The 18826-nt window shown below is 55.3% G+C and overlaps 1 protein-coding gene across 5 annotated transcripts in view; it reads left to right on the top strand.

Annotated features, from left to right (window-relative positions):
• NAV1 (neuron navigator 1) overlaps positions 1 to 18826 on the top strand; it is a gene marked incomplete at its 5' end in the record, with an annotated part of 148569 nt that overhangs the window by 82366 nt on the left and 47377 nt on the right. Inside the window, one exon of one of the 5 annotated variants that reach the window (XM_082648552.1) lies at positions 3805 to 3911. The exons of the other annotated variants lie outside the window; for them this stretch is intronic. Coding sequence (XP_082504678.1) covers positions 3862 to 3911 — 50 coding nt within the window. Of the gene's footprint in view, positions 1 to 3804; positions 3912 to 18826 lie in introns of those variants that run through there. 5 annotated transcript variants of the gene reach the window in all.

Here is an 18826-nt window from a genome sequence, read left to right as displayed (position 1 = left end):
GCCCCACCGGTGTGGACACCGGCTAACTCACCGCCCCCCGCCCCCCCCGCATTCTGGGCTGACTCTCTCTCATCGCCCCTGTCTGTGTGGTGAAACGCTCTTTGTTCTGTCTGCCCGGATGCTACCAGCTCGGTGCGCGCAGCCAGGACGTGCAGGGGTCTCCGGGCCCAGCTTCCCCCGAGAGCCGAGGGTCTCGTCTGCTGGCCGAGACCTGTGCAGGGGCAGAGACTTTCCTACCTAAAGGAGGGAACAGCCTCGTAACTGAGGGGAAAGAGGGGAGTAGGCATCGGTCCAGAGACAGAGCCTGCCCTGGTACCTAGTCTTCTGAGGGGTCTCACTTCCCTGGCTCACCAGGAATCAGGGGTGCGACCAGGGCCCAGACAGGTGAGACGGGACCTCAGACCACATGGCCCTTCCTGGCAAGTCCTTCTCTTCTTCTCTTGCCTCTAATCAGCCCCTCTGCCTTGAGACTGTCGTTAGGGAGAGGACCAGGGCCTCCCACAGTCTCCTCGGATGTCTCTGTTGGAAACGGAACATTGGTCCAGAGCCCTGAGGACTGAGATCCCAGGTGTGTGTGGCGAGGGGTAGGGAAGGGAATCAGGCTGAAAGATGCGTGCGTGTTAGTCTCTGTGCCGTCCTGTGCTTTGCACGTTTCCTGGCCTCCCTGTGCCTCAGTTTCCCCCTTGTAAAGAGCCTCTCTGCTGGGCCTGGCACAGGGGACACACGTGATCTGGGCTCCCGAGGGCTGTGAAGAGGAGGCTGTCTGAGATGCAGGCCTTTTTCCTCTCTGGCTGGGTTTTCTTTCTGGAAAAGAGCCTAACTCTCAGCTCCCTCTCAGCAGGTGTCTCCCCCTTCACCCCGCCGCAGGCTACAACTCTGCAGCCTGGGACCCAGAAGGAAGAGCTCAGTCACCCCTGTGGGCCCTTCACTGTGGTCAGAGCAGCTGGGCCACGCCCCCCATACTTGGCCACACCCCCGTGAGGGGCGAGGTCGGGGCTGCTGACCCGAGAGGCCTCGGTTTCCTGTCTTCACAGAAGCCCCCACAGAGCACTGCTGTCCAGTTACCCAACGCGCCTTGACCTGGTGGCTGGGAATAGCAGGTGCTAATTTGCATGCTATTGATTTAAGGAGCAGAGTCTCCAGGGACCCTGTCCTTACCCTGTGGAAGCCTCTACCAAGCAGGAGGGTGGGTCCCAAGCTGGAGGAAGGTAGGGTCTCCGTGCAGCCCACCTTCCTCCTTGAGGAGGAAAGAGGAACTTATGCAGGGAAACCTCAGATCCTTTTGGGTTCTGACAGGAACCAGTTCCAAGGAGGAGGGGGTTTACAGATCCTCCAGCCCAGAATCCTCTTAGCAGGGGACTCAGAAATCTGGGACCCCTTCCCTGGGCTGAGCTGCTGGCTGGCTTGCTCTCTTTCTGGCCAGTTCCCCCATCGCTGTTGGGGGTGAAATGTAGGGAGGGGAGGGCTGCAGGGAGGGTGGGCGGCGGCTGGGTGTGACGCAGGGGGAGAGGCCCACAGCTCAGCAGGGCTGTGAAGGCCGTCATGGTGTGTGTGTGGCGGGCAGCAGGGGAGGGGGGAGCGGATGGCTCAGTTCCCTGCACAAAAATCTAGTCCTCCAAGTAAACCCCTGTGCCTTACCCTCTTCAGGCCTCCCCTCCCTCCCTCCCTCCCTCCCTCCCTCCAGGCTCTGCCCAGAAAGCCACAAAGGAGGAAACCTGATGGAAAACGTACAGCTAGATCTAGAGGAAAACATCCCCTGCTGGTGACATTCCTCTGGCTGAGACAAAGTCATTTTACCCGGGATTCCATGCTGGCTGGGGCTAAAGAGAATCCCTCACGGTGCACGTCCCGCGTAAGCTGTTCCCCAGATGACCCAGGCGGGCCCCAGCGCAGAGGATCCATCCCGCTCACCCTCCATGTAGGCTGGTGGCGAGGATGGGGTGCAGGGAAGTTACAGAAGAGCCCGGGTGGGGCCTGGCCCGGGCCACGAGGTGGGAGACGCTGCTGCAGAGCCTGCATTCCTCGGATTCCCCCCCACAGCTGCTCAGCCTGGACCCTGGTGCACCTTTCCTGAATCTCACCACCCAAACCACTCAGAGACAGTAAAGGGAATGGAAATCGATTCCCTGCCATGCTAGGGGGTCGCCTGACAGCTCGGTGCTGGGATCACTGCAGCTCTTTACTCCCCTTTGGGCTCAAAGCATATTTGGAAAACTTGGCCGCAGCACATGGACCCTCAGAAACAGACCCCTCCGCAACTCAGTCTGTTCAGGGATCCAGGACAGAGCTCCCTCTGAGAGGTTTCCCGCCCTCCAGAGCTGCGGTTCACCCCTTAGAGCTGCAGCCCCAGGTCAGTGGCGCTGGGCACTCAGAGGACTAGAGCCAGGCGGGCTTTTAGGGAGAAGGGCCATGCTCGGGTCTCAGAGCACCGTCCACACCTCCCTGAAGGTGGGGAGTGTGGAGGGGCTCTGGGGGAGTGTGACTCTCCTCTGCCTTAACAGCCGGGGCCGCCGAAGTTGGGAGATGAGAGGCCTAGGGGAACACGCTGGCCTGGGTCTCTGCGTGGGGCTGTCACACACGCTGCCCAAACCCAGAGATACTGCTGCTCCGTGGTTCAAGCTCAGGCCTTCGGGCCTTTAAAAAAATTCCATTGCTGGCGTTGTTTCTGTTGCTTTAAGAAATTGCGGATGTAATCTGTCCATATCTAAGATACAGTCTTTCCCCTTTGCCCGGGTCACTTTGGGGTTGGGAGCGACCTTACACACTCAGACCCTCCCAGGAGCAGGGATGGGCTGGAAGAAGGTGGGCGCAGCAGTGCAGCCCCCGTGCAGCCCCTCCCTCCGCAACGGGGAGCGGGGGGGGGGGGGCGGGGGGGGTTACCAGGAATTCCCTGAGGGGAGAGACGCTCTGTGGGAGAGCCCTCCCACTGATCCCACTTTTTTTCTTACTCTGCACTAAAATCTTTACCTCTTTCTTCCTGATCAGTGAACCGAAAATGCCTCCTGGATGCAGGCACAGACCCTTGCGTGGTGTGCTTTCTCCCCACAATCAGCCCCAACGTGCACGCCGCCCTGTCCCCCACCCCCGCCCCCCGCGGGAGGAAGGTGAGCCCCGCCCCCCGTCAGTGGTCAGCACTTTTCAGGTCGCCCACCCTGTAAGGAGGACAGCTCCTGAGCAGCCCCTGGCTCTTGCACCCCGTCTGCCCTTCACCCCCTCGGCACCCCCGCCGACCTTGCTGCAGGCGCTGTACTGATCCCGGGCTCTTACTTGGTCTGATTTAAAAGCCTGGAAAGGGGCCAGGAGGGAGCTGGGAGGAAGCCCTCCGGGGAGGGTCCAGCTTCCCCGACCCGTGCCCACCAGCGCACGCGGGCCCCCTGTCCCCAGAGACCTGGGATGCCCACACGCGTCTGCCCGCGTAGCCCGAGGAAGAGCCCGGGTCGACCCGCGGCGGGGGGGGGGGGTGGTGGTGGCCCGCAGCCGGCGTCGGGGGCGGGGGAGGAGGGGGATGTGACCCGCAGCCGCCCGGCGGAGACCGAGGCCCCAGCCGCCGGCACCTCCCGGCCCCCGAGCCCCGGAACTGCCGCGCCGCGGCGGTTCTTTGTCTACCTGCTCCGGGCGTTAAAGGGCCCGCTCGCAGTCGGGGCTCGGGACCCGAGGCGGCGACGGGAAGTGGGGCTCTGTCGCTTTAAGTGCAGCTGGAGCGGTGAGTCGGGCGGGCGGGGGGAGGAGGGAGCGAGGGGCGAGGGCTGGTCCCGGGTCTCCGGCCGTCCGCGTGGCCGCGCTCAGACCTCCGCTGGTCGGCCGGGCGGGCGCGGCGTCGGCGCGGGGTTGCCGGCGGCCGAGGGCCGCTGCGCCGGGAGGATGCTGCATCTGCCCCTGCCCAGGGCGGGAAGGACGAATTTCTCCCGCAGGTAAGCGTCCCGCCGCGCGCCGGCCCTTCGCTGCCGCAGCCTTGCGGGGGAGGGGGGGGTCCGCACGCTGGAGGGTCTTGACCGCCCTAGCGTCGCGGACCTAGGGGACGGCAGCGCCACCTGAACCTCTGGCTCCCGAGCGTTTGGCCTGTTGGCCTTGGGGTTGGAGGTCGGGGTGCGGAGGGATCTCGGTAGGGGGAGGAAAACAGGGGGCGTGCGACCCCGGGACCGGGACGGACCTGGGACAATAGCACGACTGGACAGAACTTCCCTGGTTCCCTGCAGTGTGGTGGGGCCGGGGGTCTTGGGGACCTGGGGAGTGGAAAGCGAGGGGGCTTCGCCCCTAGCCGGGTTCCCCCGGCCTCAGAAGCTCTGGGGTGAAGGGAGGTGGTGGAGGTGTAGGCTGAGACCTGAGTGGGCGCCGGGCTGAATTTATGACGCCACAGCCGACTGGATCCCTCAGGGAGAAGTGAAACCCGGGACCCTACTCTGGGAGGGGATGAGAGCCGGCTGATTGGGGAACAGAGACCGGCCCTGTAAGGTGAGGGTCGGGCACTCAGGCTCCCCACTAAGAGGCAGTGACTGACCGTGGCCAGCCCTGGGACCTCGCCAGCCGACTTAGAAACCGCGCTTCCAGGAGAGGATTAGGGAATTCCAGCCACCCGGGGAAGAGGGCTGCTGCTGTCTGGTGTTCCTGGGAGCTTCCCACCCCGGTGTGCACCTTCCCTCCCCTCAGCCTCCCTTCGGACCTGTGGGGCTGAAGGAAGTTGGGGACTGGGGAGTTGAACGGGAGGCCGATGCCCCTTGCTGTGACCACTCCACACCCCCAGCCCCTAGACCCCTGACTTGCACCCTGTGCTCCTCCCCCGAGGTTCCTAGGAGGGAACCCAATGCAGTTCTGCCCACGCAGGCTCAGGGTCAGAGCAGAGCAGTGGGTAAGGCCTGGTGAAGGGGGGGCACCTCCAGCACCCGGAGCCCCTCGGAAGCCTGTCCTGCCGCCCTCCAACTTGGGACCCTTGGAGTCACTTTGCTAAGCTGACTGGTGGGCCTGGGGGTGTTGTAAGAGGAACCAATTCACGAACAGAGAATATTCTAGAGAACAGAGGTCTATTCAGGGACCTGTGGGAATTCCTGTTTGTGCTGGGATCCCGGGCCGAGTCCTGAGTCCCTGGCCCTGGCAAAGGCAGAGGGGAGGGTGCCTTCCTGACCTCCCCTAACCCCGCTGCCACCACTGCCACCCCAGCTCAGAACCCACTCCAGGTCCACACGGGGTGTGTCTGAGGACCGCTATAGTTGCACTGGTTCTACTGTTAAGTCCTCCCCCCAGCGCCCCCCAGCCCCATGGCAGAAGAGGTGAAAATCTCTTGGTTGGTCCCAGCACCCTTACCTGAACGCACCACACCCTTCTTCCTCCACCAGCCTTTGCTAGGTGACCCCACCATGCCTTGACATGGAATCCTCCCTGCTCCCTTCCTCTGCTCCACCCCACCCCACCCCAGGAGACCCAGGCTCTGTACAGTGAGCTCAGCATCCGGTCCTGAATCCACAGCTGTTGGGTACTCACTCACCTATCCTCTTACCAGAATCCGACTTCTGGGCAGGTGTGCCAGGTGTGCCTTAGCCTGAGGACAGAGCAGGTCGAGTTACACCTACCCAGCCTGCCAGCTGCCGGCTGGGCTGGGCCGGGCCGGGCCGGGCCTGTGGTTTCCTTTTCACGCAAGCCCAAAACTTTCAGGGGGATTGTAGTTAGTAGGCAAGGAGAGAGAGGATGTCAAACTGGAGGTCAGGCCGAGAATTGACAAGAGTTCAAATGTAAACTTTAACTGCCCTGGCTCTCATCCACCGAGGGAGGGCTTAGCCCAAGCCTTCGCTCTGGGGACAGCTCAGAACCTAACTTGTAAATGATGTTTGATTGGGGCCAACAGGGATCAAAGAGACGCTTCCCTGCAGGCTCAGGTCCCCCCCCACCACCACACACACTCTGCAGGAGACAGCTGGGGAGGATGTGAGCGAGGTCTCAGGGTGAATGGCTTATTGGCCCTCCAGGATCTCCAGGACCAGCTTTTGATGAGCTGAGCTGTGATCAGTCCTGGGCCTTTCCTCCCCAGATGCCTGGAATTATTGCATCTACGGGGGAGGTGGTTTCCGTTGGTGCCATTCTTGCACATTTCAAGTGCTAGGGTCTCTCCTGGAGACCCCTGTCTTCTCCTGCCCCAGCAAACCCCGTCCTCGGTGTCTCCCAAGCAGGAAACCTGGAGTGCAGGCATCTGTCCCATTCAGCTCTCCTGGACTCCCTCCTGGGAAGGGCCCTGAGCTAGAGCCTGGGGACCCTTGGGAATGGGACCTGCTCACAGAGACCCTGGGGCAGAGGGTGTGGACCTGGCACAGAACCAGCCCCTGTGAGGGGACAGAAGGCCTCGGGACGGCAGAGCCAGTGGCTGCTTCTGGTTAGAGGGTTTTACGGGGCTAGGCTTGCATGCCAAGGGCAGGCTGCATTTGCTGGCTGGACCTCTCCCTGCAGAGCCCTGCCCTCTGATTGGGAGGCAGGAGGAGAGAGGGCAGAGGAAGGCTGGGTGTGGCGGCAGCCTGCGCCCACATCTGAGCCAGTCACTTCTAACCACTATAACAAGACGCTCCGGACAACGCCTGTGCCGAGGGCTTTGAAAACGCTTGCTTGTTTAATCCCACAGCAAGCACGGGAGGTGCATTTTACTGTCATCCCATTTCACGGATGAAGAAACTGTGCCGCAGGGTGGTTCAGTGAACCTACCTGAGATCCCAGTGGTGGGATCTGCCTGACTCTATAGTCAACCTTTAAACCCTGCCCCAAGGAAGCTGTCCTCACTGACACTAATCTGGGCCCAGGGGATGCTCCACGCTGAAACCGCAGAAGCTGCAGGTAGTAGCAGCCTCACAGAGGTCGAGTGAGAGCTGGCCTGACCGCTGGTGGGTGTCGTGGGAAGAGCCCTGGACTCGGAGTCCACCAACCCGATCCGGACTCTGGCTCCACTGCTGATTCACTTTGTGACCTTAGTTGCTGGGCTTCTTGTCTCAGTTTCCTTCTCGAGCTCCTGACCCGTCCACCTCGTGGGACGTGGGAATGACAGTGAGATGATGTGACAAGCAGAGTGCTCTCAACACCTGAGCCTTCCCGGATGATATCACACAGCCAAGGTCCCTCCCAGGCAGCAGGGCTCCCTCCTCGATTCTCCAGGCCGCTCTTTCCCTCAGCATCCTTCCCTGACACCTCGCTAGGACCCTAACGAAGGTGCCCATCAGTGTAATAGACTAAACAGGTCTCGGCTTAGAACATATCTTGGATTTTTACGTAAATTCTTAATTGTTCATCTTCAGATTTCTATTCAGTTCGAGTTCTGTGCTAACTAGGATAGCATATTTATACATCCTATTCTTTTTTTTTTTTTTTTTTTTTTTTTGCGTTACGCGGGCCTCTCACTGCTGTGGCCTCTCCCGTTGCGGAGCACAGGTTCCAGACGTGCAGGCTGAGCAGCCATGGCTCACGGGCCCAGCCACTCTGCGGCATGTGGGATCTTCCCAGACCGGGGCACGAACCCGTGTCCCCTGCATCGGCAGGCGGACTCTCAACCACTGCGCCACCAGGGAAGCCCATATACATCCTATTCTTGATAGCAAACTTGAAAAAAACTTAATCATTAAAAAAACCCAGCCGTTATTTATTCAGCCTTTTACTGTGTGATAACTTTGGGCCCGCCACCGTGCTGGGTGCTGGAGGAACAGCAGATCCCTGAGGAGCTCACATCTGTTCATTTCTTCAACAAAGTGTCGTGAGTGCCCCCCAGATGCAGGCACAGTGCTGGGAACAGGGGACACAGTGGTGCACAGCCCCTGCCATCAGGGAGCTTGGAGTCTTAGAGTGAAAACAGACTAACAGAAGCAGCAGACACATACATACGGTATTTGGAATCGTGAGACACATGAGAAGCGATCATGCAGGAGGAAGCAGTCTGTGGAGGAGCTGGGGAGGCGCGTCACTGTGGTACCTGCTCATACGTGCGGTAGCTGGAAGCAGGCAAGGCAGGAGGGCTTCGTGGAGAAGGTGGCATTTTCCTTGAGCCTTGAAGGTAAAGTAAGAGTTTTCCAGAGGAACATGAGCTCCTTCGAGAAGCGAGGGAGGAGCGTTCCTCGGTAGAGCGGTTCTGTGTCATCTTCCAGCTTCTCTGCCCAGACCCACCATCACCGGGGTACCTCCCATCACACAGACTCCTGGTCTGAGATGGAATCCTCTGAGACAGACAACTGTATACATTCTCACCTGCTCAGCCCCACCAGGAATCCTGCCTGAAAACCTTTGATCCGATAGCACAACTGGCTTGTTTCCTCTGGACCTGGATCCAGTGTCATCTCACATTAAGTTCATGGCCAGGGTAACAGACTGCCCTCGCCCTTGCCCTTAAAGCAGAGTGAAATAATGCTACCCCCATGGAGAATACATACCTTGTGAGAATTCGTCCTCGGCCTGTCTTGGGATGCCTCAGAAATTTCTAGAAATAGTAAATTCCTGGACATTCCTGGCCATGTGAAGCCACTATTGAAGACTGATACATTGTTGGGGGGAACATGGTGAGAAGGAAAGAACATCATGACGCCTTCACGCCCCTACCACCTCACCCGCGCCGTGCACATGTGCACACGCATGGCAGCCCGGCCGCTGGTCCTGTTAACACAGTCGGGAGATGCTCGATGCGACCTGTGTGCCAACAGAGGGTGGAGCAGGTGTGAGTTGCCTCATAAGCTAGTTTTCCTCAATGTGATGCTACCGGGGCCATTTGAGTAGCAGGAAGGTTATTCAAAAGAGGAGATCGGAGGGAAGCCGTGTACCTGCCTTCCCTGCTGAGTGTCAAGCTGCGTGTTGTAATTTTACCTTGTTTATTCCGTACGATGATCTTGAAAGGCTGGTGGTGACATGACCATTTAGGGGCTGCGGGTGTGTTTCGGGGAGGGCAGTGCCTGTCCCAAGTCACAGGCGGTAAGTAGTGAAGCAGAAATTCATACACAGCCTGGCTAGCTCCTCTGCCCATCCCACTCTGGGCTGGATGTCGGGCTAAGGGGCTTGGTGCTTTCTGTAAGCTGGAGAACACTGGGGCTCCCTCAGGTACGGTCGCTTTCTGGAAACGAGAGCTGCTGATAAATCAGCTTCTCCAACCTCCAGGGAAGCTCCTTTCCAACTTACCTATTTAAGCTTTTCCCCCATAGTCATTCATTACATGGTGGTGGTTTTGCCCAATCACAGATTCCTGGGGGCAGGGACTCTTATTCAAGTGATGCATATATGGAATTAATAATGGTCTTTTGGGGCGGCTGGGCCCATGAGCCATGGCTGCTGAGCCTGCGCTCCGCAGCGGGAGAGCCCACAACAGTGAGAGGCCTGTGTACCGCCAAAATAATAATAATAATAATAATAATAATGGTCTTTTGATGATGATAACACAGAGCCACCAGGGTCCCATCAAGACGGCTTACATAACAGGTCAGATGTGGATACACCATGTGTTTTAAAATTTTATTTTATTGAATTAGAGTTGATTTACAATGTTGTGTTAATTTCTGCTGTACAGCAAAGTGATTCAGTTATACATATATACATTCTTTTTCATATTCTTTTCCATTATGGTTTATCACAGGATATTGAATATAGTTCCAAAGGGTGGGTAGGGGAGGAATGGATTGGGAGTTTGGGATTAGCGGATATACCATATTTATCCTGTGCCCTGTCACGCTAGCTCTTTAGGGTCAAACGGCTACGTGAAATAAAAGCAAATCAGTTCTCAACGAGCACGTACTGATTAATTGCCTGCCGTGTGCCAAGAATTGTTGTGATCGCTGCAGGGGGAACAACAGACAACTTATTCCGATCCACGTGGTGGTACGATTAACTTGTAACAGAGTGGGATGTTGGATTCTGACACTAGGAATAACAGTAGCTGGAAGTAGGAAGCAAGCAAGTCAGAAACAGAAGAGATTTACACCCAGGTCAGGGAGCGACAGTTAGGAGGGCAGTGAGTGTGGCAAAGTTACGGAAAGTCCAAATGCAGACTGCAAGGACATTTGGGGGAAGGATTTCAGTTATGAAGGAAGAGGGAGGGGGCCCTGGGCCCAATAGGCACCTTGGAAAGACTTCACGGGGCAGTGGGATCAGTGGGTGACATGGGAAGAGGCTGGAACGAGGGCGCATCCCCCGCCATCTCTGATGTCCGGCCAGGCCCGTTCTTGTGGCTGTGTGGGCAGGTGTCCGGTGCACGCATGCTCCTGCAGGGGTGTGTGTACTCGTGTGTGTGTGTGTGCACGCGCGCACACACATGCACACACATGCGTGCGTGCATGAAAATGTTGTTTTTCAGCTTGGAGCATTCTCCCACGGCTTACTTGAAATTCTTCTATAAGGCTATACCAGACGACCAGGTTTTGATCCTGGTGACCTGCCAACTGTGTGATTTTAAGACTAGGTTTTTAACAGCCTTAAAACAGGAGGAGTATTTCTGCCAGTGGGTAGAATTATGGCTCAGAGGCCCAAAAGGAAAACAAATCCTTGGGATTTATTCTTGGGTGTCCCGGGTTTCTGGAGTTTGAGCCCCTGTACGCAGGGACTGAGGCGTACATCCTGGAACCGGTTCCTTAATTCTCTCTGAAGGGAGGCTGAAAAGCATGGCTGGTTCATCAGATCTGGGAACTGAGGCCTCTGTCTGGGAAGAGCTCCCGACGGAAACCCTTGTTAACGTGGAGGTGTCTTTCCACGTTTTGGATATCTGTGCCATTTCTTCCTATTTACTCTGTTAATTATGTGTTCCATTCCCATAATTTGTACTGGTTCTCCCACTTAAGCTTCTCGCTCATAAATTCTAGGTAAATATCCTTGTAATTTCCAGGCCCTGGGTTCCCAGCCCAGATTTCCATACCTGCTGCTTCTGAGAGCTTCTCTTTGGGGCGTTGCTTTCCCAGAACTCAGCTCCCACAGCAGCCCCTCGGGCGTGGGCCCCTCATACATGGGCTTCGTGCTTAACAACTTTGCCTTTCAGGCTTGTATTGAGCTGCCCTTGGGGAAGACTTCTGAATCACCTTTTCCTGCAAAGGTGGCTCCTCTGAACGAGGAAAACCCATAAAGGCCACTATTCTCAGTGCTATAGTACATTTTAGAATGACCTTCGAAGTACAATGAGCTGTATGTTAATTGATTCGTTTTCCTCCATTTTCCTCGGCCCACTGTTAACGGGGCCAGCTCTTATAAATGAACTGTGAATGAGGGGATATATCTAATAAGACCCGTCTTCTCCTGTGCGTTATAGAAATTGCTTTCATCCTCCGTAGATGCCCCTTGTATCCGCATTATCTTTCAGGTGCTTTTGTCCTAGAGGCTGTATGGAAAGCCCAGGCAGAGCTGTGGTCCCAGAGGATGCGGGGTGTATAGAAAGGGAGACGAGTCTAGGCCCCTAGACTTCGGTTCCCTCAGCAGGGACCCTCAGAGCCTCCGCCGATCTGCCCTCCCAGGCCTCAGAACCAGCGGGCGGAGGACCAGGCCCTCCTCGCTCCCAGAAACCCTTGCCGGGGGGTGGGGGTGGGGAGGAAAGCAGCGCTTGCTCAGGAGTCTTCCTGCTGTCGAGAAACCACATCTGGGAATTTGCACAGAGCAGTTCATGGTGGGAGCGGCTTTGATCCCCAGAGAGTCCGAAGCCCCTTGGGAGAAGCCTTGCCGCTCCTGCAAGGGCCACCGGGCTCGGTGACGGTCTGCTCTGCAAGCCCCCGGCCACTCCACGTCTCTTACAAAGTCGAAGCGGGACTCTCTAACCCACCACCACGATTCTACCAGTAAAATAATGCTGTCGTGTGCTGTGAGCCCAGAGATGCAGAAGTAACCTGAATTTTGATTTCCGTCATCCCCACCTCTGGTCTTCACGTTTAGCAAAGAAATCCAGAGGTGAAACGAGGAGGAATATTTGGGAAGCAGGGAAGGTCAGAACCTTCCCGCAGTGGTTCCGGCACCAGACGTGGCAGGGCCCTGCCCCTGACTCGCTCCTGCGCCCCCGCCCCGCCTGGCATGTCCAAGGCCTGCGAGAGTTGTTTGTTCCCAAACCTGTTTGTGCCCGTTGAAATCGTGTCATCTAATTATTACATAAATTGTTGAGGTGTGAGTGTAAAAAGAAAGTTGTTTCTATAAAAACTACATCACTGGAACTTCCCTGGTGGCCCAGTGGTTAAGAATCCACCTGCCAATGCAGAGGGTGTGGGTTCGATCCTTCGTCCGGGAGCTTGGATCCCACGTGCCGCGACTACTGAGCCTGCGTGCCACAACTAGAGAGAAGCCCGCATGCCGAAACTAAGACCCGACGCAGCCAAATAAATAAGTAAATATTAAAAATTAAAAAAACTACATCACTGAAGACTTTGGGGGGCTTGAAAAGGCAAATTGTTAGGAAAACGGTGGAACTGGGTGTAGGATTTGAAAGGTTATGGGGAGAAGATTGCTCTGTGCCGTGAGAATCTCGCCCCACTTCAAAGACTGATGCGGGACGGCCTCCTGCGTGTGGGTCCGGCCGTGAACAGCGGGGGTGGAAAACACACGTGTGTCGGGAAAGCCCTGCCAGTTCTGGGCCCTTGACCAGCACTGAGCTTCGCTGGCGCCCTTCTGGGGAGTTTTCTGTAACAAGGCTGAGTCTGCGAGGATTTTACCGGAGCGAGCCCTCAGGAAGGTGGGGAGGGGCCTTCCCTGGACGTCCTGCAGTGCAGAAGAACGCCCACCCCGTCAGGGGCCCGGGGGACCCGCGTGTTGGCAGGGGGGCCGCCAGAGCAGCCCTCTGGTTCCCTGCCTTATACATGGGGGCTTCTGCTAAAGATGTTAGCAGAAAGCTTTCCTCTCCTTAAAAGGGGGCTTGCAGACTGCCAGCTTCGTTCTTTTCTGTCTCTCTTCCTTCAGATCCATGTGAGACAGAGCTGAGCTCGCCCCCACGTGAGGCTCGGGGCGCGTATCTTTGGTGCCCAAGTCACCTCGTCTGTCCGTTCATTTTCAGCTCCTTCCGGTGGTGACTGATGAACTTTATACTTACTCAGACCTAACGGTTGTCACCTCCAAGGGGGACCCCATTAGGGCTTTGTTCTTCCAGGTCTCTGAAAGGCAGGCGGGACTTTGGGCACAGCCCCCTCGGGACAGCAGCGGAGCTGCAGTGGCTCTGGATCTGTCCTGTGTCGGATAAGAATGGAAGAAATAACAGGATGTTTTCATTCCCATCTGTTGCCTGAAGCCTCCTTCCCCAGAAGTGAAACCAGTTGGATTTTGATTAACTTTCTCCTCTTTTAATTTCAGTCTTCCTTCTTTGGACTTCTTTAAGGATTATGTCAGAAGCCCCAGACTGATCAGGAAGCCTCAGAACAGAGATTCCAACTTACAGTTGCCCAAGAAAAGCATGTTAATACCCCAAGTAATTTCCTAGCTGGTCATTTCCTGTGTTCTCAAGATTGTTATTTTTTCCTAAGATAGGTATCTGTAGGTAACAAAAACTGTTCTCCCTCTCGACCTTGGGGAGGTGATGTGGCAGGAGACACTGTGAGGGAAGCATTAGCGGAGGGGCCGGGGAAAAGGCTAAGTGTACGATCTGTATGCAGCCAGTCTTGGAGTACGTTTTCGATGCCGAAGTGAAGAGAGGAAGCACCGGAAATCTAATATTGACTTTGCCGCTGATTTGTTCCGGGACCCAGGGCGAGGCTCCCAGCCTGAGTTTCCCCTTCTTGGAAGGAAAACTAGGGCCACCGCGGTGGAGAGGCACACGTGAGATGGTTCGGAGAGAAGGGAATGTCTGGGTGGAGAGTGATGGGTTCAGGATTTGCTACAGAATGATGGCAGTCCACTCTCAAGGGGTGTTGAAAGCGATCACCAGTTCCCAAAGTGGCTGGGTACGGCTGTTTGCAGAGCAGTACAGATACTTCAGTACCTGATCTGTAAAGCCTGCATAGGACATCTGCCTCTCAAAACTGTTTGCTATCTCTGGCATTTGCAGGTGAGGGTTTGAGAAGTTTAAATCTTTTCCGTTCCTTGTTATTTTTTCCTCCATTCATCCTTCATCCTTAAGCGGGCAGAATGTCATGCCTGGGGCAGGGAATGAGTGTCTCTTTACCGTGCCCGAACACCTGTGTGTAGTTTGTCTGGTCTGAGATCTTTACTTCATCTCCTTATCTGTTGTGAATTAAGATTCCTTTTCTTTTCATTCTTTTTGTTCAAGGCTTTGTAGTAGGTGAGAGATGGGCTTACTTTCACATGCACAGAAAACTCACCCATAAAAACGCAGGTCTTTTACATGCACTAGCTGGGTTTTCCTCGGATGCTGACCTTTGACCCCCACGCACAATGTGGTATTCAGCCGTCCTGCTCTCTGAAGTGAAAATCTTCAGAGCCCTCAACAAAGATATTTCACCGAGAGTAAGCAGTCCGTGAACTAAATGGCCCCCGATAAGAAGGCGGTTAATTTGGCGATAAAGATGAAAGCAAGAGGTCTATAACAATTACAGGGCCCACCGAGGCCAGATCACTGAGCCCCCCCATGGTGGGAGTGACAGCTCAGCCTTCCTTAAGACCTAGATTAAAGAGGCAAGTAAAGTTTTTCGTCAATGGGGTTTCTTAGTGCTGGGATTTCTTTGGATAAACCTGCCCAGTGTCCCTTGGTAGAATTGATAAGAGTGGAGCATCTTAGTGGGGGGAGCTATTCAGAACGCACGAATGAGGGCCTCTCAGGAGCCCTTCTTTTGAAATCCTGAACAACTGTTCCTATTCTCTGGTTTTCAAGGACGTCAGCGTTGATAGGCGGGTTGGCAAGAAAGAAGACTTCGTGAACAACACGGGGTCCCAGGCACCGCCTTAGACAGAGCGCAGAGAAGGTGACAGATGATAGCATTGCCTTTTTTTTTTTTCCCATCTTGCTCTCTGGAAATGTAAGGAAAGACTGAGGAACGGGCCTTGGGTGTTTAATTGCAAGGTTGGTTGAGGAGAGGGAGACAGAGCGGCGAGGTAGGGAAAAGTCAGGGTTCGGTTTACACCAAAAGTCATTTCCCAGGGCTGTGTTCAGAACCCGTGTCTGCCAGTTGTGTGCGGACATCCAGATTTCCGTGGCGTGAGGAAACTGTTCTTGCGCTGCGTCTACCTCACAGCAGTAGCTTGCAGATTTTTCCTCCATGAAGCTTTATTTTTGGAAACCGCTGTAATTCACATGTTGGGACCTATTATTAACTGCTCATTTTATGCTGTTATTGGAAATCTTTATATCAGGAAAGAATGTACGGGTTGTTTTGAGGGGAAGGGAGGCTCGAATGACAAGTTACCTTACCTAGCATCTCAGGTCTGGGGTCTGAGAACAGATTGGAAACCCATATCCCCCCAAGCAAAGAAAGCTCTCTTTGGTTGTCTGCCCATGACTGTCTTCCCACATGAAGGGCCCTCACGGATCTAAGAGGCGGCTGTTTCGAGGCAGAAGATGATCATGTAAACACTTGTAAAATTGTCTCTTTGGGAGCCACCGCGGTGTAAGGACCGCAGTCCACCCTCCAGGAGAGCGTAAATGAGGAACTACACGGCGTGTTTCATAAATGGAGAAAGAAGCAATCGCACCATGTTACACTTCAGCCCATAACTGGCTGGTTGGAGAAGGCCCCTGTTTAATTGAATTCCAGCACGTGGTGTCTGACAGGACGACTTGGCCTTACACTCGACCACCGGCTGGGTTTGGAGAGAAGCTTCCTCCACGAGCCCCTGCACACCGTGGCGTCAGCTCAGATGCTGTGTGTTCTTGGCAGGAAAGGGTCTCCCGCAGCCATGGCGGGGCTCCCACCTCAGGAGCTCTCAGGAGACCTCAAAGAGCTCAGCACTCAACGTCCCTGCAAATTCTGACCCTGGCTTTCATTTTTAAGCTGTTCTGGTCCGGCTCCACATAGGACGGCTTTTCGGAAACATGAGGGGCTACGTAAGTGTTGGCCTCTGGTGGGTTAATGTAGGGGATTGTTGTTGTGAAACCAACAACCCTCCCAGCTGCAGGAACCCAGGTACGTGAGCACCCAAGGGACACAGCCGGAGGGACACAGCCGGAAGGGACACAGCCGGAAGGGAGCAGGAAAGAAGACAGACAGCAGCGAGGCAGCCGGAAGGAAGAGTGCAGGAAGGGCGGGCACAGACCTTCCGCGAGTGGACCAATTGGCAGCCCCCGCGCTGCTGACGGACAGGGCAGGACGGGGTGGGTGGGGCGTCCGCGGTGGGCAGGGTGCTAGTGGACACTCGGGCCGGCCTAGTCGTGTCCCGGGGACATGTGGCCATGGGAAAGCCTTGCTGACCCTCGGTTATGGGCCCGTCACCCCTGCCCCAGGGCCATGAAGGCCCCGGCGGAGGCAGGTGTCGCCGCAGTGTCCACCGGGCCTCGCCCAGCGTCCTGGCCCTCTATGTCAGGGGCGTTTGAGTTTTACCCATCGTCCCGAAGAGCCCTTTGCAAAGCGCCGTCCAGGAGGTTGGACTTCACACTCGAGCTGCGTGGGTCCCGATGAATCCCCACGAGGGGAAGGTGGGGGACAGGGGTCCACAGAGCCCCCCCACCCAGGCCAAGGCACCTGAGTCGTCTCCAGCTGCCCGGCACCCTCCCACCCCTCTGCGGCGGGCCCGTAGGGGCACATTGTCCGCTGGCCTTTGCAAAGGGCGGGAGCCGGTGTAAGCACGTGGGAGGGCCTGTCGGGTTGGCCGCCCTGCCTCTTGCGCTCAAGCCCTCATCCAGTTACCGAGAAGCAGACCCCTCTCAGGAACGCCGTGTTTGGGTTTTCAGGCCTTTTGAGGTCTAGGACTAACCCCATTTCTTCTTCACAATTCTCGAGCCCAAACCTCAGTAACTTGAGGTGCGGTGGAGCAGACACAGATTATGACTGACCCGGAGACCAGCTCTTTGTGCAAAGGGCCCCTGGAGGCGTGTAAGTGATCTCGCCCTCCAGTGGAGCGCCGTTTGGAATGCTGCTAAATAACACGCTGCAGAGTGACGCCAGGCGGCTCCCTAGAGATCCGAGCAGATGCCCGATTTAGTTCTGCTAGGCTGTGACCACCCCCAACTAGAGCTGGGAGTATTTATAGTCTATACGGTGGTTAAAGGCAGGTCTTAACAGTCGGACAGATCTTGACATTAAACGGAAGCTGTGGGACCATCCATGGGCAGGCACGCAACTCTACTTGTCTTAAGTTTCTCCTCTCTTACGCGTGAAGTGGAAGTAATATCTAACTCCAGGCTGATGTGAAGGTTAAACGAGGTTGTACCTCTATGTAAGTGCCCAGCACAGTGCTTAAACACATATTTAAATACTGGACACATGGTAGCTATTGTTTTTGTAATCTGGTGACGTTCACAAAGAAAAAGAAGAATATATGCTTGGATGAGCACCAATCTGGCATCTCCACTAGAAGATAATGTGAAAGGCGTGCCCTTCTGACAAAAGCAGTGCTATAGATCAGTTTAAAAGGCAGCATATTAGAGATGCCTTCTAGTAGTGAGCATTTCAGAATCGCTGTTTGGATTTACACACTGCATTAGGCGGTAGAAGAGCGGAGAGACTGCTGTGATTTGAGCAAGCTTACAGACACACAACCAAATGAGTGAGCTTGCTAATTCCTCTGACTCCACGGACTGAAGGGGACCATCACCTCGGCTCCAGCGTTTCCGATGTTGGCGGTGGTATGGCTTTCGTTAGCATCATTTAAGGATGTTTTCCGGAAAGCCTTGAGTCTTCAGTAGAGCTGCAGACCTTGTTTTCGTCAAGTGCAGGATGTTGCCACGTGTGTGTCCAGCAGTGTAGAGTCCTGTTGGTCATGTCTGACCAGGTGGGTGCAAATCATGGCTCCTGCTGGGTCAGACCCCAGCTGCCTGCTGGTTAAGTGAACAGCAACTTTGCACAGAGCAGCCTCAGCCGGCTTACACTCGGATGGCTTTGCTGCAACAGAAATCTTTACTCTTAGAACCACACAGCTTAACGAATGTTCAGTTATGAAGTGTACCCTTAAATCCTCCTACCTTCTCATGACCATCTCTTTTGAAAGAATGATATCAGGGTGCCAACGGCGGCATCAGATAAGCTTCCCCGGTAAGAAATTGAGAAGCCTCCCTGGCAATACACTGACGCTCGTTTGAGGCCTCAGCTTCTGATTCTTTGCGGAGAGAAAACTGTTATCACCCCGGACTCCTACAACTATGGCCACTGCCATTCTATATGATCGACATTTTTAGATTGGAATTTAAATGAGGATACGACATAAAGAGGCATTGCAGCTGTTATGGGAATGAAGAAATCCAGCTGAATCACTAAAGTCAAAACTGCAAAGGGACCTACGTAGGCCGTATCAGAATTTTCTGGAACCTGGAAACCAGCTTCATCTTGTATCTTATTTATGACTCTCCACCCAGCCCGGGATGTTTCTCTTTCTTTATATTCAGTGAAGGTACGATGGTTTTTGTGCGACCCTGCATCTGACTTGCGTTAGAGTAACCGTCCTCGTCCAAGGTTGTTGGCTAAACGTCTCCCCAGGGGCCTCAAGAGGGTGTGAGCTCCTGCGGGAGGTGCTTGCATTCTGCCGTGGGTTGCTTTGTCAGTGTTATTCGTGGAAAGGAAAACAAATGAAGGGTTCGGATGACATTCCCTGTGTGGGCACTACAGGGGTCGTGCTGTCACGAACTTAGCGTTTATCCTGAGCTGATCCTCTTGGTGGACAGAAAGGGCACTTGGGTCTCTGACCGCGTGTTGCCAGGATGGGGGTGGGGTGAGGGGGCCAGGGTGCCGGCAGGCAGGCTGACTCGGGGACGTTTCTCTTTAGGTCTTAGGATTTGGAATGTGTGTTTGTCCCTGTTTTGCTGGCTTTCCCTTTGAAGGGTCCTTGTTTT

The sequence above is a fragment of the Grampus griseus genome (genome assembly GCF_964374135.1).
Source record: "Grampus griseus genome assembly, chromosome: 1".
Taxonomy (NCBI): Eukaryota; Metazoa; Chordata; class Mammalia; order Artiodactyla; family Delphinidae; genus Grampus; species Grampus griseus.
Note: the sequence above shows the minus strand (reverse complement) of the source record. Positions and strands in the feature narration are given on the sequence as shown.